The sequence below is a fragment of the Hordeum vulgare genome, chromosome 1H, assembly GCF_904849725.1.
Source record: "Hordeum vulgare subsp. vulgare chromosome 1H, MorexV3_pseudomolecules_assembly, whole genome shotgun sequence".
Taxonomy (NCBI): Eukaryota; Viridiplantae; Streptophyta; class Magnoliopsida; order Poales; family Poaceae; genus Hordeum; species Hordeum vulgare.
The window spans coordinates 38,111,603-38,137,340 of record NC_058518.1 but is presented as its reverse complement, the minus strand read 5'-3'; the positions used below and the strand labels follow the sequence as shown (position 1 = coordinate 38,137,340).

The 25,738-nt window shown below is 48.3% G+C and overlaps 1 protein-coding gene across 1 annotated transcript; it reads left to right on the top strand.

The window, feature by feature from the left end:
- Positions 1–22,329: 22,329 nt before the first annotated feature.
- Positions 22,330–25,326, top strand: LOC123406182 (protein Rf1, mitochondrial-like). Its single transcript, XM_045099658.1, has one exon. It carries the CDS (start codon positions 22,373–22,375, stop codon positions 24,872–24,874), a length of 2,502 nt encoding a protein of 833 aa, XP_044955593.1. The 5' UTR covers positions 22,330–22,372; the 3' UTR covers positions 24,875–25,326.
- Positions 25,327–25,738: the final 412 nt, after the last annotated feature.

Sequence of the window (25,738 nt, the reverse complement as noted above, 5' to 3'; positions counted from 1 at the left end):
CTAACCCGTGTCCGATCATCACGTGAGACGGACTAGTCGTCGATGGTGAGAATCTCCATGTTGATCGCATCAACCATACGACTCATGTTCGACCTTTCAGTCTCTCGTATTCGAGGCCATGTTTGTACATGCTAGGCTCGTCGAGTCAACCTAAGTGTTTTGCGTGTGTAAATCTGGCTTAGACCCGTTGTATGCGAACGTTAAAATCTATCACACCCGATCATCACGTGGTGCTTTGAGACAACGATCCTTCGCAACGGTGCACACTTAGGGGAATTCATTCTCGAAATTTTATGAGGGATCATCTTATTATGCTATCGTCGTTCTAAGCAATAAGATGAAAAACATGATAAACATCACATGCAATCATATAGTGACATGATATGGCCATCATCATCTTTGCTCCGATTTCCATCTTCGGGCATCGCATGATCATCATCGTCACCGGCGTCACACCATGATCTCCATCATTGTGTCTCCGTGAAGTTGTCACGCCAACTATTACTACTACTACTACAGCTAACCGTTAGCAATGAAGTAAAGGTAGTAAACACATGGCGTTGCATCTCATACAATAAATTAAGACAACTCCTATGGCTCTTGCCGGTTGTCATACTCATCGACATGCAAGTCATGAATCCTATTACAAGAACATGATCATCTCATACATCACACATGTAACATCACATCCTTTGGCCATATCACATCACATGTCATACACTGCAAAAACAAGTTAGACGTCCTCTAATTGTTGTTGCAAGTTTTACATGGCTGATTTGGGTTTCTAGCAAGAACGACTTCTTACCTACATGACATCCACAACGTTGATATGCCAAAGCTATTTACCCTCCATAAGGACACTTTTCATCAAATCCAATCCGATTAGAGTAGAAGAGACAGACACCCGCTAGCCACCTTATGCACCATGTGCATGTCACGCGGTGGAACCTGTCTCACGTAAGCATCCGTGTAATGTTGGTCCGGGCCACTTCATCCCACAATACCGCCGGAAAGGAATAAGACTAGTAGTGGTAAGCAATTGACAAAAATCAGCGCCCACAACCTTTGTGTTCTACTCGTGCAAAGAATCCACGCATAGAAAACCTGGCTTGGATGCCACTGTCGGGTAATGTTGGGGATATTATCCGTTGGGTGACCCGCCCTAGTTGGGCCGGGTCACCAAAGCTAGCGACTCATCTCCAAGTGGTTCTGGCCTTGGCCCACTAAGGCCGGAAGTCGTATGGCGGTTCAGGACCTTCGGGAGGAGTCCCTAGTAGAGAAGGTCTCCAAGTCTTGGAAAGATGGCAACTTAGAGATCTGAAGAGTCACGATTTGTAAAAAGGAAAGGACCCTTGTAAACCCTAAGGACTAGACCTGTATATAAAGGCGAGTCCCAGGGAAGGAGAGGGCAGGTTAAAAATCATCGAGTGCAAGGTCAGGCGAGTTATGCCCTCCTTGTAATCGAAACACCATCAATACAACACAAAAGCAGGACGTAGGCCTTTACCTCCTCACGAGGGGTCGAGCCTGGGTAAATCTCTGTCTCGCTCCCACATAACCCCTTTGAGTCGCCACCAAGGTGCGATGGCTCCAACACTAAGTCCTTTCACGAGGACATCTGCCGTGACAAAACCATGACAGTTGGCGCCCACCGTGGGGCCTGCGCACGGTGGAGTTGAGTTCTCAAAGGGAGCCCTACCAGGGTTTGGGAGCTACGCGGCGGGGCTCATGACTCGGAGCCGCCGTGGGAAGTAGTACATCAACAACTTGCTATGGGGGCCCGAGGCGGATTCGATCGAATCTGGTTACAGGGTCCCCTTCGGCAAGATTAGCGTCTTCGTCGGCATGATTGGGTCGCCCATGCGTGAGCCGGACACCTCCTCCGACATCGTCGAGCCGGCCAGGTACGTCCGCCCTGTTGTGATGCCAAACCTAACTTGTCCGGTCTTTGTTGGGTTCACGCGGGGATCTGAGGAACCAGAACACTCAGCGACCCAGGAAACCAAGCCGGTCAACACTGATGACGAATCATCCATGGGCGATTCAGATTCAATCCAGTCTCTACACGGGGGCTGCCTTGGGGGCTTGTCACTGGCCATGGACCCCGAAGTTCTTGACCGGACTCGCCGTCAGATCGCCGTTTACATGGCAGGGGCGACTCAACCCTCGCCAAACCCGGCAGGCGGAGATGGAACTAGCGAGACGTCTAGAAGCCCGGCCGCGATCTTGGTGGAGTTAGCAGCGGAAATAACAAGGCTCATGGCGACCCCCGTCACACCGGAAAACCAGGAGGCGGTAAACACGGAACTGATGAAGCTAAGAGAAGGGGTGGCAAAGGCTCAGCGGGACGCCGAGGTGGAGGCCGCCAGGATCAAGACCCAGCAGGCTCAAATTACCGCTGAGATAGCTCGCTTGAATACCGACAATTGGCGGCTCGAAAGGCACCAGCACGCATCTGACGCCGTCCATCAGCGGAGGCACCAGGTCGCTTGCCCCCTGATATCAACCCGACCCGCCTGTTCGACACTCCACGAACTCCCGGGGCAGGAGTCGCCCCGGGGGGAGGGTCAGGCCAGCCACTGAACCCGCCGTTTCAGCCAGCTGTGGATCGCGTTCCCCGATTCCAAACACCTCAAGGTCACTTCTCCAACCCGGTGTACAACGTCCTTGCCGCAACTCGCCATTTAGAATCCCTTCTGATTCACGGCAACACCCCAGCCGAGATAGAGGCGAGGAACGCCATTGAGATGTTGAAGACGGCGGTGGTTCAAAACGCCCAGTTCTCACACAGTCTAGATCGGTTGCACTCCACTCCCCAGGCAAGCCGCACCAGGAGTCGGCCAGAGGACCAGCCCGCTATAACCAGTGGACCGCGGCCCCTTCCCCGGGTCAACTCGCCTGACCATCGAGACCTGCCAGGTCGGGATCACCCGGACACCCAAGTCGCCCCAGCGCCTCTTGTTGGAAGCGGCAGACAATTGGGGGTGTCGTGCTTGGCCCCCGCCCTTCGCAACGAGCGAATGCCCAAGGATTTTAAAGGGCCAAGAAAGGTGCCTAACTACACTTCGGACCTTGAGCCGGCGTCGTGGGTCGAGAGTTATGAAATCGCCATGGACATGCTCGATGTAAGCGAAGCAGTTTGCACCAGATACTTCATAATGATGCTCGAAGGGACGGCACGTACTTGGTTAAAGAACTTGCCCCCCAACTCCATCCAGACTTGGGCTGAATTAAAAGAGTGTTTCGTAAAAAACTTCTGAGGAACCTGCAAACGCCCGATGACAATAGTCGATTTACAGCACTGCGTTCAACACCCGGATGAGTCGGCCCACCACTGGTCGCGGCGGGTCGCGGAAATTATTTACTCGTCGGACAGTATTACGGCGGCTCAGGCTGTGCTGATCCTAGAGCAGAATTGCCACTACGAGCCCTTGGTGCAGAAGTTGGGACGACTCAAGCGAGAGCTAATGGACACCCTCACTAGGTACGCTGAGGCGGACGACACCAAAAGATCCCGGAGAGGATGGTGGTAAAGCCAATTCGCCAAGGAAAGGCAAGTCATCCAAAAATCACACCCGGTTCCAGGGACGCGCCCGCCATAATCATGGAGCGAATGGCAAGAGAAGGCAGCAGGAAGAGTCTTCGGACTTAGTCGCCAACACCAACACCAATAATGGCAACCAGCGTCAGAAAAAGAATAGGGGTTACAGTGGCAAAAAACCATGCAACTATAATGAGTTACTCAAGGGCCCTTGCCCGCACCACGCCATGGCAGACGGACCGGCGACTCATTCCTGGGAGGACTGTTACGTGATGCGGGAGTTTCGGGCGGAGGCGATCAAAAAAGGGCAAAGCGGTAACCCGGACCAACGGCAGGAATAGTTCGGCGCACCTAATCAACGCCAGAACCCCTTCGGCGGTTTCCCCGAACCCGGGGCTCAGGGTGGCTCGCAGCCAAGCAGTGGCCACTATCCGGTGCATCACCAGCGACGGTATAACCCGCCTGGAGTTTTTCAGCAACCACCCCCACATGGGGCTTCACAGAGGCAGGACGACAATGGCGGCTTCCGCAATAATCCCAAGCAGTTAAGCAATGGACAGTACCACGTTTTCACCACCAATGCCTGCAGGCGTGATAATGTCATAGCCCCAGACCTAGAATTGTTTATCATTGCATCTCATGCATGCATTCCTATTTTTTTTTCTTTTGAAAATGAAATGAGGAGTGATCAAGCCTCATCATTTAATTTTTTGTCAAACAAGCAACATAAATATTGCTTCAAATTGATTCAAGGAAATGTCCCTTATTTTCCAATAAAATATTGGGCTGAAATAAAAATGTCAACCAATATTTTGGATCACAGAAACTTTTTATATTGGATTTTTGATTTAATCAAACAACTATTTTAAATGGAATTATATTTTCTATATATAAAATATAGCTTTATAAATACTGAAACTATTATGTGGTATTGGACAATTATATTTATGCCACATAAAAATATTATAAGGATTTTGCAAAATGATTTGGATATATTTTCAAATCAACACAAATGTTAGCAAATAGAAAACAGAAAAGAATAAAGAGAAGAAAATAGAAAGGCTTACCTGTCGCCTGGCCCAGCCCACCAGGGGCTTAGGCGTCTTCTTCCTCCTGCCAGAAGGCACACGAGAAGCTTGCCACGGCGCATGGCCAGGGGCGCCATGCCTCCTGCCTGCCTGGTCTCCCCGCCGACCTGGTGGCTAGGATAGGCTCGGGAGAGCCGTCCCGATCTCCTCCCCCTCCTCTCCATTTCTCTCCCTATCATCTGCCCTGCTCTCTCTTTCTTCTGCCGCCATTGGTGAGCTCAGGCTCGAGCTCACCACCGTGCCTCCGGCCCCTGCTAGTCCTATCCAAGCAGCTCATTCCCTCCGCCAAGACGTGCTGCACCTCCCCGTCGAGAGAATCGAGCCAGAGCCCCCCTGGCGCTGCCATCGTCGTCGTCTTCATCTCCGGTCACCGAGATCCGCCGTCGTCGATCTGCTGCCACCGGGCTTCTCCGACCTCCCCGATGCCAAAAATGGAACCCCCGTGAGCCACTGCTTCTTTCCCCTCTCTTTCCCCTCGTTCTCCCGCACCGTAGCCCCATTCCCCACCAAGGCCGAGAGCTCCTCACCGCCGGCCATGTCGTCGCCAGGCACGCAAACCCCCTTGAGCATAGTGATATAAACCCACTCTCTCACTCCTGCTCTCTTTTACTGCATCAGGACAAACACGATTCAACTGTACATGTTATCGGTAGTTGAACCCATTCCTCTGCATGACCTGATTTTGTCACAGTAAATAGTTGAAACCACTTAGCATGAGTAGCAACTGCTTGAGCCTTGTTGTGCTTACTCATCCATGCTTGTTTACAATGCCTGCTATGCTTAGAGTTGTGTCGGGTCTGATCCATCTGAATGATGTATCGGAATGGTTGTGTTCATGTCCTGTAGTGTGAGAGTAAAGGTGTGAATCTAATTTGGTAAAGGTAGCGATGCGAGTCCATGTAGGAGTACATGGCGGGTTGTCTCATTGGGACCGTCCTTAAGAACTGAGTTCTGTGTATGTTATCCAAGACAAGATACTACCATGCATTGGGCCCTAAAATATGACCCCGCTTGGCTTATTAATTGCCTAGATCCTTGTCCAGGAGTTGCAATTAGTTTCTGGTGTTCGTAGGAAAAGTGTTGGCGGCCGTGTTTAGCTCTGCCCGACGGGGTAGGCTTCTCTATGGTAGATACACAGTGGCACGGTGTAACAAGTGGCACCCGGATGGTGGGCTTGGGAACCCTGCACACATCGTTTGGGACTGTAGAGGAAACCTCGGCCGGACTTCCTTGCGGGTTCAGTCTCAAATAGGCGATAAACCTGGACTAGGGTCTTGTGTGGTTAACGGTCGTGGCCGACACCCACGCCAGTGCTTCCGCTTGAAGGTTGCTGAGATGCATGACGTGCATATGGTGCTAAGTGGTGGGAGCTTGTGTGAAGAAGTATACCCCTGCAGGGTGATTCAATCTGTTTGAATAGCCGCGTCCTCGGATATGGACTACTTGGAAACATTACGTGGTACATAGACACTTTAAATGGATACTCTAAAACATGCAAGATAAGTGTGACTGCTATGGAAGGCCTTCTCGTAGGGAGACGAGAGTGGATCCATAGTGGTGTATTGAATTGGTGAATATGTGGACTCGTGTGCGCTATCCCACCTCAAAGAAAGGAACTGCAGTCGTAGTACAGGTTAGCCAAGAGTCAAAGCTGGCTTGCTGCAATCAAACCCCACAATCCTTTCATCGAAACATGATGCATATGTAGATAGTTCTGATGTAAGACTTGCTGAGTACCCTTGTACTCACGGTTGCTTTATTTATGTTTTGCAGAGAAGATTTATTCTGATTAAAGGTTTCTATGCGATGTGTTCGATGTTGACCGAAATAGCTTGGGAATCCCAGACAGAGGTCTGGCTCCTTTGGTAGGGTTGTAGTAGCTTTTCAGGCTCTTCCAGCCACTTTTAGTAGATGTATGTACCCAGACATGATTTGCTTCTGCTTGTTGTTTGTATGACTTGAGTGTCGGGTCACGAGACCCCTGTTTGTAATATCATACTATGTTGACTCTTATGAGTCTTTAATAAATGCTTGAGTCATAGAGTTATGTTGTCATGCCATGTTGTATCTACACATATCGTGCATAATGTATGTATGTTTGAAATGCATTATATGTGTGGGATTCGACACCTAGTTGTTTGCCTTTAGTAGTACTCTTTACACGGAAATGCCTCTTTGTGTTTCCATCGGGCCCTGGTAGCTTGCTACTGCTCGGAACACATTGATTGACCGGCATGTATCCTTCTTTGTTGTTGTGTCTGTCCCCTCGGGGAAATGTCACGCGGTGTAATGGAGTCCTTTTAGCTTGCTACGACTCGTCTACTCACGCTGATGACCGACACCTGCTTTGCTGGGTTATGTATGCCTGTCCCTGTACGGATGTATCGCTTGGGTTTATAACTAGTCATGTTGACCCGGGTTCTTGTCGTTTGAACGCTAGCGACACATTCATATACGTGAGCCAAAAGACGCAAACGGTCCCGGCCAAGGTAAGGTGGCGGCCGTGGAGTTTACCGTGCGTGAGGACGCAAAGTGATGTGATGTGTTACAGGCTGGGTTCTTATGACCTAGGATCGGGGTCCCGACAGATAAAAAGGTGAGTCACCGACCGTACAGTGTATCTGAGCTGGCACTCCCTAGATACTTCCACTGGTCCGAGCAGACTATATCATGGAGTAGGGAGGATCACCCGCCAAGAGTTGACAATCCCGGCGACTTAGCGTTGGTCGTGTCTCCCCAAGTTGGAGGATATACTTTGTCGAAGGTACTGATGGATGTTGGCAACAGCATCAACATATTATACTTCGACACCTTCCAAAGGATGAACCTGTTGGAGAAAGATTTGATGCCCTCAACCACGGTATTCCACGGTATTGTCCCTGGTAAATCGGCGTATCCCATAGGCCGAGTTAGGCTCATGGTTGCGTTTGGAACAGCGTCTAATTACAGGAATGAGTCGCTTATGTTTGAGGTGGTCAAGTTAAAGAGCCCCTATCATGCGTTGTTTGGGCGACCGGCTTACGCCCGGTTCATGGCTCCCCCCTTCTATGCATACCTTAAACTCAAGATGCCTGGTCCAAAAGGACCCATCATGGTTGATGGCGATAGGAGGATTGCAAGGGAGTGTGAAGAAGGGGATGCGGCTTACGCAGAAGTCGCCTGTGCTGCGGAAGAGCTTAAATATCACCAGGCCAATGTTGATCCGGCTGATATGTCACCTTTAAAGAAGCCAACGACAGACGCTGAGCCGCCCCTCAAGTTCAAACCAACAGATGACACTAAGACCGTGGATTTCGTCCCTGGCGACTCAACCAAGCAGTTCGCTATTGGGACGGGTCTGGATCCCAAATAGGAAAGCGCGCTCATCGAATTCATCCGTGAGAATCGGGACATCTTCGCATTGAAACCTTCTGACATGCCTGGTGTGCCGAGAGAATTCTCTGAGCACCATCTTAATGTTGACCCAAAAGCAAAACCTATTCAGCAATATCTTCGTAGGTTCAATCAGGAACGACGCAAGGCAATCGGGGAGGAAGTTGCCCGCCTCTTGGCCGCCGGATTCATCGTGGAGGTCTTCCACCCCAAATGGTTGGCTAACCCGGTCCTGGTGCTCAAAAAGAATGGTACCTTCCGTATGTGCATTGATTACACGGATCTTAACACAGCTTGTCCAAAGGATCCTTTCGCCCTTCCCCGCATCGATCAAATTATTGATTCAGTGGCGGGATGCGAACGTTTGTGCTTCCTGGACGCTTATTCCGGATATCACCAAATCAAGATGGCCGTGGAAGATCAAGAGAAGACGGCTTTTATAACCCCCTTCGGGGCTTTTTGCTATGTGTCCATGCCATTCGGACTCAAGAGTGCAGGGGCGACTTATCAGCGCTGCATCCAAAATTGTCTCCGTGGCCAAATCGGACGCAACTTCCATGCCTATGTTGATGACATTGTGGTTAAAACTCACAGGAAGGAAATGCTGCTGGGAGATCTCAAGGAAACTTCTGATAATCTGCGGGTATACCAGATGAAGCTTAATCCCACCAAGTGTGTCTTTGGTGTTCCTGCAGGGAAATTGTTGGGTTTTGTGGTGTCTGAGCGCGGCATTGAAGCTAACCCAGACAAGATCGAGGCGGTTACTTCCCTTGGGAAACCAGCGAATATTAATCAAGTCCAACGGATGGCGGGTCGTATTGCGGCTTTAAGTCGCTTCATAAGCCGTCTGGGAGAAAAAGCTATTCCCCTTTATCAATTGCTTAGGAAATCTAACCATTTTGTTTGGACACATGAAGCCAATGAAGCCTTTGAAGCCTTAAAATGGCAGCTGGTCAACCCGCCGGTCTTGGCCGCCCCGACTGAGAAAGATCCCATGCTTTTATATATTGCGGCAAACTCCAAAGCGGTGAGTGTGGCGGTGGTCGTCGAAAGGAAGGAGGAAGGGAAGGAATATCCTGTGCAGCGCCCGGTGTATTTTATCAGCGAGGTGCTAACTCTTTCCAAGCAGCGATACCCGCACTGGCAGAAATTAGTTTATGGGGTCTTTATGGCAAGCCGGAAGCTCAACCATTATTTCCAAGAGCATCCCATCACGGTGGTTAGCTCCTCTCCCCTCGGGGACATCATCCAGAATCGGGAGGCGACAGGGCGAATCGCCAAGTGGGTGATCGAACTTGGGCCGCACCACGTGCGTTACACCCCTCGCACGGCTATCAAGTCTCAGGCCTTGGTTGATTTCGTCAATGATTGGACCGAGTTACAGATCCCGGAAGACAGGCCTGACCTTACATACTGGACTATTTATTTTGACGGATCTAGACAGTTGGAAGGCTCGGGGGTTGGCGTGGTGCTGATATCGCCTCAAGGAGACAAATTCTTCTATGTCCTCGGACTCATGTTTCCATGTACCAACAACGCCGCGGAATACGAAGCTTTGCTTCATGGCTTGCGATTCGCCAAAGAGATGAACCTTACGCGGGTCAGATGTTTTGGTGATTCTAATTTGGTGGCTCAGCAAGTTTCAGGTACTTGGGATTCTCGGGACCCCTTGATGGCGGCTTACAGGAGGGCTGTGTCCAATGTGGCGGGTCATTTCCATGGCTATCAGGTCGATCACATTGACCGGCGCCTTAACGAAGCAACTGATGCCCTTTCACGTCTCGGTTCCCAGCGAAAGCCGGTTCCCCCAATGTTTTTCTGGATACTCTGCATAATCCTTCCATAAGGTTGCCCTCGGAGGAAGAGTTGGCAATACCGGATCCTGAGTCCCAGTTCGTGGCGGCTCTCCATGTTACGTCGGATTGGGTTCTTCCGTATCTAGCCTATCTCGCCCGAGGAGAGTTACCTACCGATGAAGTGTTGGCTCGCCAAATCGTTCGGCGAAGCAAATCCATGGTGATCATCAATGGCGAATTATATAAATGAAGCACTTCCGGGGTTTTCCAAAGATGTGTTTCCTCCAAAGAAGGGTGCATAATTCTAAATGACATCCATTCCGGAGATTGTGGGCATCACGCCGGGTCACGCTCCTTGGTTTCAAAAGCGTTCCGTCATGGTTTCTTCTGGTTGACGGCCCATGCAGATGCAGAGGAGATAGTTCGTCGATGTGATGGATGCCAGCGTTACGGGCGACAGGCCCATGTGCCGGCTCAAGAACTAAGGATGTTACCCATCACTTGGCCTTTCGCGGTCTGGGGGTTAGACATGGTTGGCCCCTTTAAGATGTCGTCCAACAAGAAAACTCATTTGCTGGTGGCGGTTGATAAGTTCACCAAGTGGGTTGAAGCAGAGCCTGTTGGAGCTTGCGATGCGGAGACATCGGTCAAATTCTTGAAAAAATTGATCTTCCGGTTCGGATATCCACACAGCATCATTACTGATAATGGCACTAATCTGTCTCAAGGAGCGATGCAGGAGTTTTGCCATCGTGAGCACATCCGGCTTGATGTTTCTGCGGTTGCTCACCCACAATCTAATGGACAGGCGGAGCGGGCGAATCAGGAAGTTTTGCAAGGAATCAAACCCCGACTCATGGTTCCCTTGGAACGTACCCCGGGGTGTTGGGTTGAGGAGTTGCCTTCAATACTATGAAGCATCCGGACCACCCCGAACCGTTCTACGGGTTTTACTCCCTTCTTTCTGGTCTATGGAGCAGAAGCTGTTCTTCCCACTGACATTAGGCATGACTCGCCCAGAGTCGCCGCTTATGTGGAACAGGACAATGATTCTGTGGATAGTTTGTTCTCAAGTCGTTTTGTGGTAATAGCGTATACGCTTCTACAATCCTATGACGGTCTTTCCCTTAATCATAGGTCACTTGGGGGCTTCCTCTCACTCAGATCATCCTTACTACCCATTTGGCCTGCGAAAAAATACAGCATTACAAATGGTTATACTGGACTGTGTGTTGGCCGAATCGCCATATGGACCCGTGAACTCTTGGCGAGTTATTCCGCTCATGGACCCTGAACTCGCCTTGGTTAAACATGTCTGGTACCGGCTAGCGCCTCACATGGAAAATAGAGAAACCATTGGTTCATTGAACCCGCTTCACTGAAGCTTGACTCGTGCCTGATCAGCCGGTCTAAATACTTGAGCTTTTGATACAAAAGTCTCCCTTGGGTAGCACTTGAGTTTATTTAACTCGTCCTATCCTGTCGCGACCTGATGAGCCGACGAAATTGCTATTTTTTACCTTCCTGGCACTGCCACAAGGTTTTTCAGACTTTTTTGTGACTCGCCTCAAATATCTTGGGCCGACTGTTTTTATTATCATCCATTACTCACTGAGATGGTTTGATATATGTTTTCAAGCTTAACGGGTTGATGATCAAAATCATTCTAGCCATGGCGAGTCAAGCATCATAAAAATGCCTCAACGGCGGATCAAGCATTTTAAAACGCCTTAAGCGCGACATAAGGATTTTTCAAGATATCACAGAAGCAGTTTGAACTCTAAAAAGACTTATTACATGGCTCTCATGACCAAATCTATGAAGTTTTATTCCGCTGATGTCCTTGGATCAGCCTGCTGTGAGCTTTGGCCGACTTCAATTTGCAAGTCGCCCAGTACCCAGTTACACTTGGATAACCGGCGAACTCATCTTCATTGTTCAGCACTGATGAAAGATCCACCTCCAAGTCAAAAGGATTCTTGGGTCGACGCGGAGTTAAGCTGGTTGTTACAAAGGTTGGCGGGTTAACTTTCTTGTTCTTGTTGTCATAGGCGGCTTGGTATTTTGATAAATCCAAGCTTGCAGCAAGCTCAGTCGCCGCCAAACGGGATTCTTTGACAACACGTTGATAATCTTCTTCAGCAAATTCTGACCCGTCATCCTTGAGCTGGGGAAAGCCCGCCGCTACTTCTTCCGGGTTTATTTCTGGAGCGTACGCCAAACACCAACTTAGCGTAGTCAGTGCTCCTTTTCGGGCGGCTGACCGAGTTAGCTCACCAATTTGAGGAGGAAGAGTAGATAAGCAGCCTAGCATCTTCTTTATTGATGTTATGGGTTCCTTGGCACCCATCACTGGTTTCACGGTCAGCACACTTCCGGTATACAGTTGCTCCGTCAGCGTATAAATCGCCTTCAGCATCAGGACACAATCATCCTGAAGATTGGCGGCTCTCGGACCTGTGTAAGAGGTAATCATAGTCAGCGGTTTCTACAAGCTAATTATTTACAAAGCGCAAGGTCAAGGGTTAGTTTTTACCAAAGACGCCTTGCGCCATGTTGGAGATATGTCGCTTTAAGCCGACCAGCTCTTGTTGCACCGTATCCAATTTAGCTTCAGCTTTTTCTGCTCGCTTTATTAAGACATCTTGATCAGCTTGAGCCTTTTTTAAGTCGGCTTTTAGCTTCTCCATCTCAGACAAGATCAGTTGACACTTTTCTTCTGATTTCGCCCGGGCATCCTGCTGATCGGTTAAATTTTTCTTCAAATCGCCAAATGTTGATTCAGTTTGGGCAAGTGATTCCTGTTGAAATAAATATTCAAGGGGCAAGTCTCAGAATTATTGCAAGCAACATCCCTGACACTTGGGGGCTAATGTATAATTTTTTAAGACAAATTATACAGTATCAAGACCCGGCTCATCTTTTTACAGATGACCCGGCCCTTGGGGGTTACAGGTCGAAAGTTTTCTTCTATTATCAAGACTCGGCTCATCTTTTTACAGATGACCCGGCCCTTGGGGGTTACAGGTTGAAAGTTTTCTTCTATTATCAAGACCCGGCTCATCTTTTTACAGATGACCTGGCCCTTGGGGGTTACAGGTTGAAAGTTTTCTTCTATTATCAAGACCTGGCTCATCTTTTTACTGATGACCCGGCCCTTGGGGGTTAATGAGGATAATATAGTGTGCAATAAGACGTACCTCATGTTTGTTCTTCAGCAATCAAAGCAGACTTTTTTCCATCTCATAACTCGCCTCCAGGCGACTTGCAAAGCCAGAGCAAAGTTCTTTGAATTCGAGATTCTCATACTGGGAGAGCTTAGCCTTGGAAAGTTCATGCTCAAAAACAGGTTGAGCTGATGATGATACATGCTTCAATAAAACTGTTGTCGTCGGCTTAGAGAAGCGAGTACCGGTGATAACTACAGCATCTGGGTCTTCTGCTGTTTTCAATGGACTTGGCGGGTTAGGCGTTTCCATGGTTTCCTTGGGCGAGCTGGGGAGATCCACTTGATCTTCAGGTTTGTCTTGGTCCGGGTTATCCTGGATCGGCGCCGATTTTTCAATAGGCTCCGAAGCTGTAATGGGAATAGACCCGCCAATTTTCCTTTTCTTCGCCTGCGCCCTAAGAGGAGAAGGGGGTGCGTTTAAAAGAACAGATATTACCACCATCAGAACAAAGGTAAATGTTGTCAAAGGCTTACCCAGGGACACGGATCATCGGCGGAAGTGCCGACATCACTGAGTCGCCGGATGTGGGAGGAGATATCTGTAAAGATAAGTATTTCAAAGATGTGAGCGAGTTACAAACGCGATCCAAAAGGACATGAAGAAGTGTTATTAAAAAGATATCTCATTTTGCCTTTTCTTGGTTCTGGTTGGTAACCCGGACACCAAGTCTCCAGAATGACTCCGGGTTTTCCGATTTGAGGCATGTTGCGCCTTCTTGAGAAGGTAATTTGGATCCAAACAAGCATTTGGGTGTAAGAAGGGAACTTTCCCACAAATTCGCCTGGCCGGCTTAGGTGGAGGAGAAGATGAGTCGGAGGAAACAGAAATTACCTCTATGAAGTCTTCCTAGCTTTCATTTTCTTCATTCTACACAAGAGTTACAGAGGCGTAAATACAAAACTGTCAACAATGAATGGCGAGTTAAAACAGGATGGATTTTTACCTCTGAAAGTACGTCGCCGACTTGGGATTCATCAACGTCGGATGGCTTAGTGATGGCGGTTTTGCCTTTGCCCTTGGACTTCTTCTTCGGGGGCGGCCTGGCTTGCTTCATGGCCGACTTTTTTGGCCTCTTGGACCATAATTTATCACCTTTCTGAAATGGCATATTTTATAAGAGGTCATAGTTCAAGTAAGACGGAAGGAATAAAGCAAAAACGGGTTAAGTTATTTACCTTTGGTGTCGGGTCGATCTTGCAGAACGGCTTAAGACCTATTTGGTCGCATTTTGCCGCGGGTTCGCCGGTCAACTTTTTGATGATGGTTACAATATCACTTTCTGTCAGAGCCGTGTGGAAGTAGCACTGGGGGTGATCTAGGGTGTCGTCAAAATCACACATTAATCCGTCCCGGCGACTTAAGGGGAGGATACGCCATTCCACCCAGCAGCGGATCAAGTCAACCCCAGTAAGGCCGTTGTTTATCAGAGATCTTAACTCGGACAATACTGGGATAAAGTCTGACTCCTCTTCTTTGGTGAGCTTGTCTGGGAGTTTGAAGTTTGTTGGAAGGCGATCTTCCCTATAACCGAGAAGCTTGTTCTCGCCCTCAGGCGAAGTCTCCCGGCAGTAAAACCAAGACTCGCCCCAGCCTTTGGGATGGCTTGGCATGGCGAGTGAAGGGAATGAACTATCCTTACGGCGTTGAACATTGACACCTCCAAGCTCCAAGCTAGGGCCATTGTGGAATTCTGTTTGGCGATTCAAATGGAAGAAGTACCAGAATAAAGGAACTGAGGGTTCCATCCGCAAGTAGGCCTCACAGAACACTTGGAACTGGCATAAATTGCTTATCGAATTGGGCCCTAAATCTTGGAGGCGGACATTCATAAAGGTCATGGCATCTCTGAGGAATTTCGATCCAGGCGGCTTAAAGCCCCGTTCAAGGTGTTCAACGAAAACAACTATCTCCCCTTCCTCCGGGTTGGGGATTTCCTCTCCTAACCCGGTACGCAAACCGATGACCTCTTGAGGGTCCAGATTCCCCGTTTTTACATAGTTGCTAAGGAGAGCACCGTCAACCTTGGTTGGGAGCCAATTACTTTTGAAAACGGTGCCCATGCTACAAAGGGATAAAATTACGGGTAAATTAACACGTCAAGCATCTACTAAAAATGGTGAAATAAATTCATTTGACTCGCCAAACAATTTGCCTGATGGCTGAGGGAGTTTTTTGACCCGCCGGTAAAGGACCGGGTCAGAGTGCCAGGGCGACTTATGAAACTTTTACTACTTAAAGGAAAGGTGTTTCAGAGCTTCAGTAGTATTTGCCAAGATGGTGAAGTACGAGATTATAAACAGGTTTCACTCGACAAAGCGATAAATTATGGATCTACTAGACAGACATAAATGAATCTGAAAAGGTCTGGAAAAAATGGCCTGTGACTAAGGTGGGAACAGTACTGTTGATCTGGTGAAATCTTTCCTAAGTATGCAAATCAAGGCCGAACAACTAAAGGTATGGAAAACATTATTGTATTTGCTACCATCCTCGCCAACTAATTGGGGATTACGAAGTTGTTCGAGATGTTCTAAGAACACAGTGGGCATGAACCTCGAGAAACTTGGATCTGCTTTCAATGGTGGGATGCTGACCTGGTAAATACGGCTGGAGGTGTCCGAAGAGGGATTCGTCGCGAGCGTTGCGCGGACGGCGGCGAAGATCTCGCGCGGTCGCGAAGATCTCGGGCGGCGACGAGGTGCTCGACGATGACAAGGTGCTCGACGGTGGCAAGGCGTTCGACGGCGACGAAATGCTCGGCCACGACGAAGTGTTCGGTGGCGACGAAGTGGTCAGACGATGTCGAAGTCTTCGGGTGGCGGCGGAGCTTTCGGGTGGCGGTGAGGTTCTCGGTGCGACAGCGAGGAAGAGAGGGGCGACAAGATGGGTAGGTGAAATGTGCCCTGTCCCTTCCTCCCGCCTATTTATCAGGTCGGGCGCTAGGATCAAGGCGCCACGAGCGGGAACTGCCAAAAGATAAAGATTCGCCATGATGGCGCCCCGAAATTTTTGGGATAACGATACCGAAGGATCCGTTGGAGATTATGTCATCATCTCTTCCGAGATTCAAGGGATAAGAAGACGCCAACAAGAAGTGGTTTGGCGACTTGAGTTTTTCCGCAGCAGATGGCGGGTTAAGTGTATGGTGCATAAGAAGAGTGAAGATGAATCTCCCCTAACTGAGTAAGGATATTGGCGTGAAAGAAATTCAAGTCAATTTGGGGCCTAATGTTGGGGATATTATCCGTTGGGTAACCCGCCCTAGTTGGGCCGGGTCACCAAAGCTGGTGACTCATCTCCAAGTGGTTCTGGCCTTGGCCCAGTAAGGCTGGAAGTCGTATGGCGGTTCAGGACCTTCGGGAGGAGTCCCTAGTAGAGAAGGTCTCCAAGTCTTGGAAAGATGGCGACTTAGAGATCTGAAGAGTCACGATTTGTAAAAAGGAAAGGACCCTTGTAAACCCTAAGGACTCGACCTGTATATAAAGGCGAGTCCCAGGGAAGGAGAGGGCAGGTTAAAAATCATCGAGTGCTAGGTCAGGCGAGTTATGCCCTCCTTGTAGTCGAAACACCATCAATACAACACAAAAGCAGGACGTAGGCCTTTACCTCCTCACGAGGGGCCAAACCTGGGTAAATCTCTGTCTCGCTCCCACATAACCCCTTTGAGTCGCCACCAAGGTGCGATGGCTCCAACACTAAGTCCTTTCACGAGGACATCTGCCGTGACAAAACCACGACAGGTAACGTAGCAAAAATTCAAAATTTTCCTACGCCATACATGGATCTTCCTATGGAGAAACCCGCAATGAGAGAGGGGTGAGAGCATCTTCGTACCTTTGAAGATCGCTAAGCGGAAGCGTTGTTAGAACGCGGTTGATGGATTCGTACTCGATGCGATTCAGATCGCGGTGTGATTCCGATCTAGTGCCGAACCACGGCACCTCCGCGTTCAACACACGTGCAGCCCGGTGACATTTCCCGCACCTTGAACCAGCAAGGAGGAGGAAGAGGTTGGGGAAGAGCTCCGGCAGCACGACGGCGTGGTGGTGGTGGAGCTAAGAGGTCTCTCGGCACGGCTTCGCCAAGCACCGTGGGAGAGGAGGGAGAGGAGAAGCAGGGCTGCGCCGAGAGAGAAAGAATTGCGTGTCTCCAAAGGCCAAAACCTCCACTATAGATAGGGAGAAGGGGAGGCAGGCGCAAACCTTAGGGTTCCCACCCCTAAAGGGTGCGGCAGCCCCCACATGGGAGGCTAGGGCGGCGGCCAGGGCAAGGGAGGGGTGGTGCACCCCTAGGTGGGCCTTAGGCCCACCAGCGCCTAGGGTTTCCCCTCATTCCCCTCTTGTGCGCCTTGGGCTGGGTGTGGGGGGCGCACCAGCCCACCTAGGGGCTGGTTCCCTCTCACACTTAGCCCATGTAGCCTCCCAGGGCTGGTGGCCTCTCCCGGTGGGCCCCCGGAACCCTTTGGTGGTCCCGGCACGTTGCCGGTGGTGCCCGAAACATTTCCGGCGTCCAAACCCATCCATCCTATATATCAATCTTTACGTCTGGACCATTCCGGAGCTCCTCGTGACGTCCGGGATCTCATCCGGAACTCCGAACAACCTTCGGTAACCTCGTACAACAATTCCCTATAACCCTAGCGTCATCAAACCTTAAGTTTGTAGACCCTACGGGTTCGGGAGGCATGCAGACATGACCGAGACACCTCTCTGGCCAATAACCATCAGCGGGGTCTGGATACCCATGGTGGTTCCCACATGTTCCACGATGATCTCATCGGATGAACCACGATGTCAAGGATTCAATCAACTCGTATATAATTCCATTTGTATATCGGTATAGAACTTGCGAGAGATTCGATCGCCGGTATCCCTATACCATGTTCAATCTCGTTACCGGCAAGTCTCTTTACTCGTTCCATAGCACATCATCCCGTGACTAACTCCTTAGTCACATTGAGCTCATTATGATGATGTTCTACCGAGTGGGCCCAGAGATACCTCTCCGTCACACGGAGTGACAAATCCCGATCTCGACTCGTACCAACCCAACAGATACTTTCGGAGATACCTGTAGTGCACCTTTATAGTCACCCAGTTACGTTGTGACGTTTGATACACCCAAAGCACTCCTACGGTATCCGGGAGTTGCACAATCTCACGGTCGAAGGAAAAGATACTTGACATTAGAAAAGCTTTAGCATACAACAACACGATCTAGTGCTATGCTTAGGATTGGGTCTTGTCCATCACATCATTCTTCCAATGATGTGATCCCATTATCAATGGCATCCAATGTCCATGATCAGGAAACCATGATCATCTATTGATCAACGAGCTAGCCAAGTATAGGCTTGCTAGGGACACATTGTGGTCTATTTATTCACACATGTATTACTGTTTCCTGTTAATACAATTGTAGCATGAACAATAGATGGTTATAGCATGAACAAGGAAATATGATAATAACCATTTTATTATTGCCTCTAGGGCATATTTCCAACACATTACACAAGACCGAAAAGACCAAATTAAGACAAGTTCACACATAAGATTCATACACACTTATTCTCATAAAACAGCATACAACAGTTTCTAGCTAAAGCATTTAAATGCAACAGCAAATGCGATCAAGATCGCAACTAAGGTAACAATTGATCCAACAACATAGTGATACCAAGCCTCTTTATTAAGAGCATAATTTCTAATCCTTCTAATCTTCAAGCGCATTGCATCCGTCTTGATCTTGTGATCATCAACGACTTCGGCAACATACAACTCCAATTTCATCTTCTCTTCTTCACTTCTTTTCAATTTTTATTTCAAATACTCATTTTCTTTTTCAACTAAATTTAACTTCTCGACAAGAGGGTCAGATGCAATTTCCTCTTCACACACCTCCTAGATAAAAATATCTATGTCAACTTGATGGGCATAATTGTCATATAAATAAGAAATGCAACAAATAGTTATAGAAGAGAATAAACCACATCTGAATCATAAATCGGACGAGGGCCGACGGGGACGGATATCAAGACCATGACACTGTGTATAACAAAATCATACAGGTAAGAAAACTATCTAAATCATACAAAAATAAGATTTTTTGGAATAAAAAGGAGAAGAACAAGAGGATCACCAAGGTGGAGCCGGCGACGAGACGGTGCGGGCGATCGACCGTGGTTAGGACGGAGACGGGAAGGCACTAAGTAAACCACACCTACACATATGCAAACTAAGAAGTTAATTTGAGCTCAAATTGCATATAAATTAAATAAACTTCCACATAATTACTCCCAAACTAAAACCCACAAATCACTATAGTTATAGAGCATTGCACGAGCCGATCTAGCAATGAGAGATGATAGGACAAAGTTGCTAACCTTTGTGAACATTTGGAGAGATGGGGTGCCTCAAATCTTGACAAATATTGGTAAAAATTGGAGGGTGAGCTCGAGCAAGGGGAAGAATAGAGGAGAGAGTGGAGAAAACAAAGCAATGAGCTCGGGCTGGACGAAGGGGTTTATATAGGAAAATCTTTAGTCCCGGTTTGTATCATGAACCGGGACTAAAGGTCCACATATAGTTCCGATTTGTGATACAAACCAGGACTAAAGGTGCTAGTGGGGGCCCCAGCCTGACACCACACTGCCAGCACCCCTTAGTCCCGGTTTGTATCACAAACCGGGACTATAGGTCCAAACTGAACCAGGACTAATGATGCCCGTGCCCACCGATAGATCCTAGCCATTGGAACCGGGACTAATGGTCACATTAGACCCGGTTCAAAACCAAACTGGGACTAAATGGTCAAACGAAAGACCTGTTTTCTACTAGTGGTCGCCACACTTTCCATCCGAAGGCCTCCCGTGTGGCGAGGTACACCCCAAACGCAAGGGCGAGAACCATGGCTACGGTGAGGACCACGATAGTGAGGCGCTAAAGCAGGTGGTTAGGAGCAGAGGTGTGGTTTAGGGTAAATGAAGACATGTGACACCTAGGATCGCGTGAGGGGTGGAGGTGCTTAGGTTTCAATAATCGTTTTGTTTGGTTTTTCTTCTCTGCCAGTTTTCTTCTATTGCATGTGAGGATACAAGTTGGTGGGCGAAAAAACCGATATGGGAGGAGGTGAGACGAAGCTACCAACTCTCCTTTAATAGTAGGGAGATTTACAATGGGAGATTTATTGGTAGCCATTCAGGATGGACGGCACGAGCGTTCTTGACCCGCTCGGTCCGAGCCGGCTCGTGGCCCGCTCGATAAAAAGTCGAGCCGGTCGGGGCCAAAATTTCGTCGGTTCGGTTCGCTCTTTACTCGGGAGCGCTCGCAGGATCGAGCAAACATCGAATCATCGCCTCTGCTAGTGTCGTCGTCGTCTTCTCTGCTCGCGCCATCGTCGTCTCCAAGGCCCTCATGTCGCCTGCTCCTTCATGGGCATCTCCTCTCAAGCACAACTGATGCACGCATGGAGAAGCACATGCAAAAGTAGTGCCCAGCACCAACGCACGCACCCACGCCCACCACTGCACAACATCCACGGCCACCGGCCTCCCTAACGTCGGCAAGCATGTCTAATGAATGCTCCATGCTTGGATCTATCATTTGGCGGGCTGGAATCAAAGCGGGACACCCTACACCACCGCATCCGTCATTGTTCCTGTCATCTCTGTACACCGGCCGTCGTGCCAAACTCTTCGTCGCCGTCATGCCCCAGCCTCCCTCCTCGATCCCTAAGCTCCCTCTGGTGCTCTCGAAGCCGCCAGACACCTCCGCGGCGAGCCGCGCTTCCTCCAACGCCCTCCATGCGTCGCCATGGTCCGGCGGCATGCTCTGCAGTGGCCACCGGCCCGTCCGCTCAGTCTGGCTCGGGCTTCGTCACTGCCGGTCCGGTTCCTGAAAACATGACCGTGACGCTGCTCGGTCCGGACCGCCGATGACCGGTCCAAACGACGGCTCGGACTGAGGCCGGACCGACTCAGATTGTATCCACCCTGAGTAGTCATTGAGATGCTCTAATCATCATTAATTTATAATGTCCATGCGTATCAAAAATTGACTTCCATGATTCAGACGTTTGCCTTGAGAGGAAACATGCAAATTGCATGACAGGCAAATGGGACCCACCCAAGAACCACAGCTCACTCCAAGCTCGCCACTTCGTACGAAGACGAAGGCTGGTGTTCTGCTCATGCTCTTGTTCGAAATTTTCTGGACAAGTTTGCCCCTGCTTTTGCGGAGATTAGAGTATTAGTCTCCTCGTATCCCTCCCTGCATGTCCCAGGTAATCTCTCTCTCCTCCACTTATGTCTTTGCATACAAACTACTCCCTCCGTTCCTAAATATAAGTTTTTTTAGAGATTTCATTAAATGACTACATACGAAGCAAAATGAATGAATTTATATTCTAAAGTATGTCTATATACATCCGTATGTAGTCTTCTAATGAAACGTTTTAAAAGACTTAGGAGGCTGCGGCAATTAAGAGGATTAATTGCTAGCGAAGCGGAAGGCATGGGCATGCTGGGAAAGTGGCTCTACTCAAAGGGGGTCGCGCAGAGCATTCGGAAAAAACATAAAAAGTTATACGCAGAGTATATAGGATCGGAGAGAGTATATCTTTACCTAATACTCCCTCCGTTCTAAAATAAGTGTCTCAACTTTGTACTAGCTCTAATACAAATTTGTATTAAGCTTGAGACAGTTATTTTGGGACGGAGGGGGTAATAAAGAGGCTATCGCTTCCGTCGAAAAACCCATTGAGGTGATTTTACAAAAAAGCCCTTGCTGTTTATGATATTAAACTCGTAGCATATATTAAATGTTTTTAAAATACTCATATCTTTTAAACCGTAACTCCAAATTTAACATATTATATATGGAATTTGATTAGAAAAATATGTAGAATTTAAATATGATATTATTTTATCTGTTAAACGTTTAATAAAAATACTATCTAGGGTGCAATCTTAATAAATAAGTCATTATTCATCTTTCTTTCATACCGGTACTCATTCGGGTTGGGGATGAACACGTCAACGAAATCATGATTGAAGATGAAATTGAAGGTCACTTAACTGAATTTTTTGTACGTATTAAATCTACATGCAAGCCGTGTTAAAATAGAAGACCTGTGAAATTTTGAACTGCATTTTTTAGGATAAGGCCATCTTTGTTTGTGTCGTAACTATAAATTCTCAGATTATGGATCATTTTTTATAAATTAAGAGCGTGTGATATTTCTTTCTTCCGTTGCAACGCATGGATCCTTTTGCTAGTGATACTACATTAGTTACTTTCACTATCTCATTGACTCGGAAAAAAAAACGACACGCCCGTTGGCTTGGCGATGACCTCCACGCCGATGTGCCGCATCGGCCTCGGCCTGCGCCGCCGCTCCTCCACCTCCCCGACGTCCTTCGTCTGCCGCCGCTCCTCCTCCACCTCCACCTCCACCCTCACCTCGCCGCCCTCACGCTCCTGGTCTCCCCAGGCCGCCTTTGCCGCTGCCACAGAGCGGGTACGTGCCGGGACTCTCAGCCGGCAAGACGCACACCACCTGTTCGACGAATTGCTAGGGCAGGCAACTCCGGTGCCTGAGCGCTACCTGGACGGCTTCCTTGCCGCCCTCGCCCGTGCGCCTGATTCCTCTGCCTGCGGAGACGGCCCAGCCCTCGCGCTCTGCCTCTTCAACCGTATCTGCCGAGAAGAAGCCGGCATGCGGGTGGCGCCGCCCACCGTCGTCACCTACAGCATCCTCATGAACTGCTGCTGCCTCGCGCGTCGTCCGGAACTTGGCCTCGCTTTCTTTGGCCGCATCCTCAGGACTGGCCTCAAGACAAACCAGAACTTCGCCAGCACCTTCCTCAAGTGCCTCTGCGGCGCAAAACAGGTGGACGAGGCTGTCAGCGTGCTGCTTCATCGGATGTCTGACCTCTGCTATGTCCCTAATGAATTCTCATACAACATAGTTCTAAGGAGCTTGTGCCAAGATAGCAGGAGCCAGCGAGCGCTCGACCTGCTCCGGATGATGGCAAAAGGAGGTGTCTGCTCCCCTAATGTGGTCACATATACCATGGTCATCCACGGCTTCCTTAAGGAAGGCAAAGTAAGCAAGGCCTGCAATCTATTCCATGAAATGATGCCGCAAGGTGTTGTGCCTGATGTGGTGACATATAGCTTGATTCTTGATGCGCTGTGCAAGGCCAGAGCTATGGACAAGGCAAAGGTGTTCCTTCGGCAGATGGTTGATAACGGTGTTCAACCGAATAATGTGACATATACTGCAATGATCCATGGATATTCCACTTTGGGCCAGTGGAAAAAGGCGACTCAAATGTTCAGAGAAATGACAAGCCAGGGTCTTACACCAGATACTGTCACTTTGAACTCGTTCATGGCCTCCCTTTGCAAGCACGGAAGAACCAAAGAGGCTGCAGAAATTTTTTATTCCATGGCTGCAAAGGGCCAAAAGCCAAATATCATTACGTATCGTATTCTGCTTCACGGGTTTGGTAGCAAAGGATGTTTTGCTGACATGGTTAATCTCTATCATTCAATGGCAGACAATGGCATTCTAGCCGACTGCCAGGTTTTCACCATATTAATTGCCGCATATGCTAAACGTGGAATGGTGGACGAAGCTATGCTCATATTTACTGAAATGCAAGAACAGGGAGTGAGTCCGGATGTATTCACCTATGGAAATGTAATAGCTGCATTTTGTAGAACAGGTAGGATGGCTGATGCCATGGATAAATTCTGTCAGATGATTGGTAAAGGAGTACAACCGAACACAGTTGTTTATCACTCCCTAATTCAGGGTTTCTGTACACATGGTGATTTGGGGAAAGCGAAGGAGTTGGTTTCTGAAATGACAAACAAAGGTATTCCTCGTCCTAACATGGTGTTCTTCAGTTCAATAATAAATAATCTATGCAAAGAAGGAAGGGTTACAGATGCACAAGATGTCTTCGATTTGGTTATACACTTTGGTGAGAGGCCTAACGTCATTATGTTTAATTCGCTGATTGACGGATATTGCTTAGTTGGCGAGATGGAGAAAGCTTTGAGAGTACTTGATGCCATGGTATCAGCTGGCATTGAGCCTAATGTTGTTACATATGGTACACTTGTTAATGGCTATTGTAAAAGTGGAAGGATTGATGATGGGTTGATTCTATTCAGAGAAATGTCGCATAAGAGAGTTGAACCTACAGCTATTATCTATAGCACCATACTGAATGGATTATTTCATGCTGGGAGAACAGTTGCTGCAAAGGAGATGTTCCATGAAATGATCAAAACTGGAATAACAGTGAGCATTTCCACATACAGGATAATCCTTGGAGGACTTTGCAGGAATAGTTGTGATGACGAAGCGATCACCCTGTTCCAGAAATTAGGAGCAATGAATGTCAAGTTGGATGTTACAATACTCAATACCATGATCAGTGCAATGTTCAGGGTTCGGAGAAGAGAAGAAGCTAATGATTTGTTTGCTGCAATATCGGCCAGTGGATTGGTACCTAATGCTTCTACCTATCACGTAATGATAAAAAATCTAATAAAAGAAGGATCAGTGGAAGAAGCTGAAAGTATGTTCTCATCAATGGAGAAGACTGGTTGTGCTCCGGACTCTCGTCTTATAAATGATATCATCAGAATATTATTGGAAAAAGGTGAGATTGTCAAAGCTGGAAATTATATGTCTAAAGTTGATGGCAAGAGCATCTCACTTGAAGCTTCAACTACTTCGTTGTTGATAAGTCTCTTTTCAAGTAAAGGGAAATATCAGGAACAAATAAATTTACTCCCTGTAAAGTACCGATTTTTCGAAGGAGTCAGTTGATGCACCAGACTCGGCAGATACACATTGGCATGGTTTAGAGCTCACTCTCAACGATGTAGACATGAGTTCGTGCGCTCATCAATATTGAGCTGGGTTTTGGGTGTCACCAGGGTGTTTTGGCCCGATGTGTGTGACTGCTGGGTGTGCATCCTATGGACATCTTCACTGATTTGCGCGTCATTCCCAAGCTTAAGGTTTGAATCCTCTGTTCCCCGTATGAATGTGCAAGGGTTGTTAGTACCCCAGGGGCTTTTCTCTTTTATTCTTCGGTTGCTGTTTTGAGATCTTCATGTTTATAGCTAGTTGCATGTGTCATTATACACCAGAATACTGTAAGAGTTCCTGAACAAGATGCTGCCATATCACCCTAAAGGACTTCAGGAACCTCAATTAAAAATTTAGTTCCTGAGCAAGATACCAATATTAAATATTCTCGATACGTTTTCTTGGTACAGATGTTTATGTTATGAGGTACGATCTTAATCTGGAAAGACATGTGTTAGCAGCGGGCCCATTGTCCTCATGCAGACATGCTTTGATGTTGCTCTTTCTTATGTTTGCTAGAGGGAGCAATGTAGCCATCCAATCGGTGAATTTTGTATTTCTCTTCTCTGCTATGTGCATCTCGAGTTTGCACTTGACGTAGAATCCAACTCATTGCATACAAATTTGTATCGCATGTGTTCTTTTTTGTGTTGAACCGGTATGGGCTGTCTGGCCCATCTCACTTAAGCCCACAAGGCCCAGCCCTTGTGACGACCTAAAAGGAGGAGCTCCCAGTCCTCCCTGTAGTGTAAGCCGCCAGAGACACAAGGTGTTCTCACATAGTGAACTAGAGGAAGCAGAGGAGTCTGTAGGTACCCT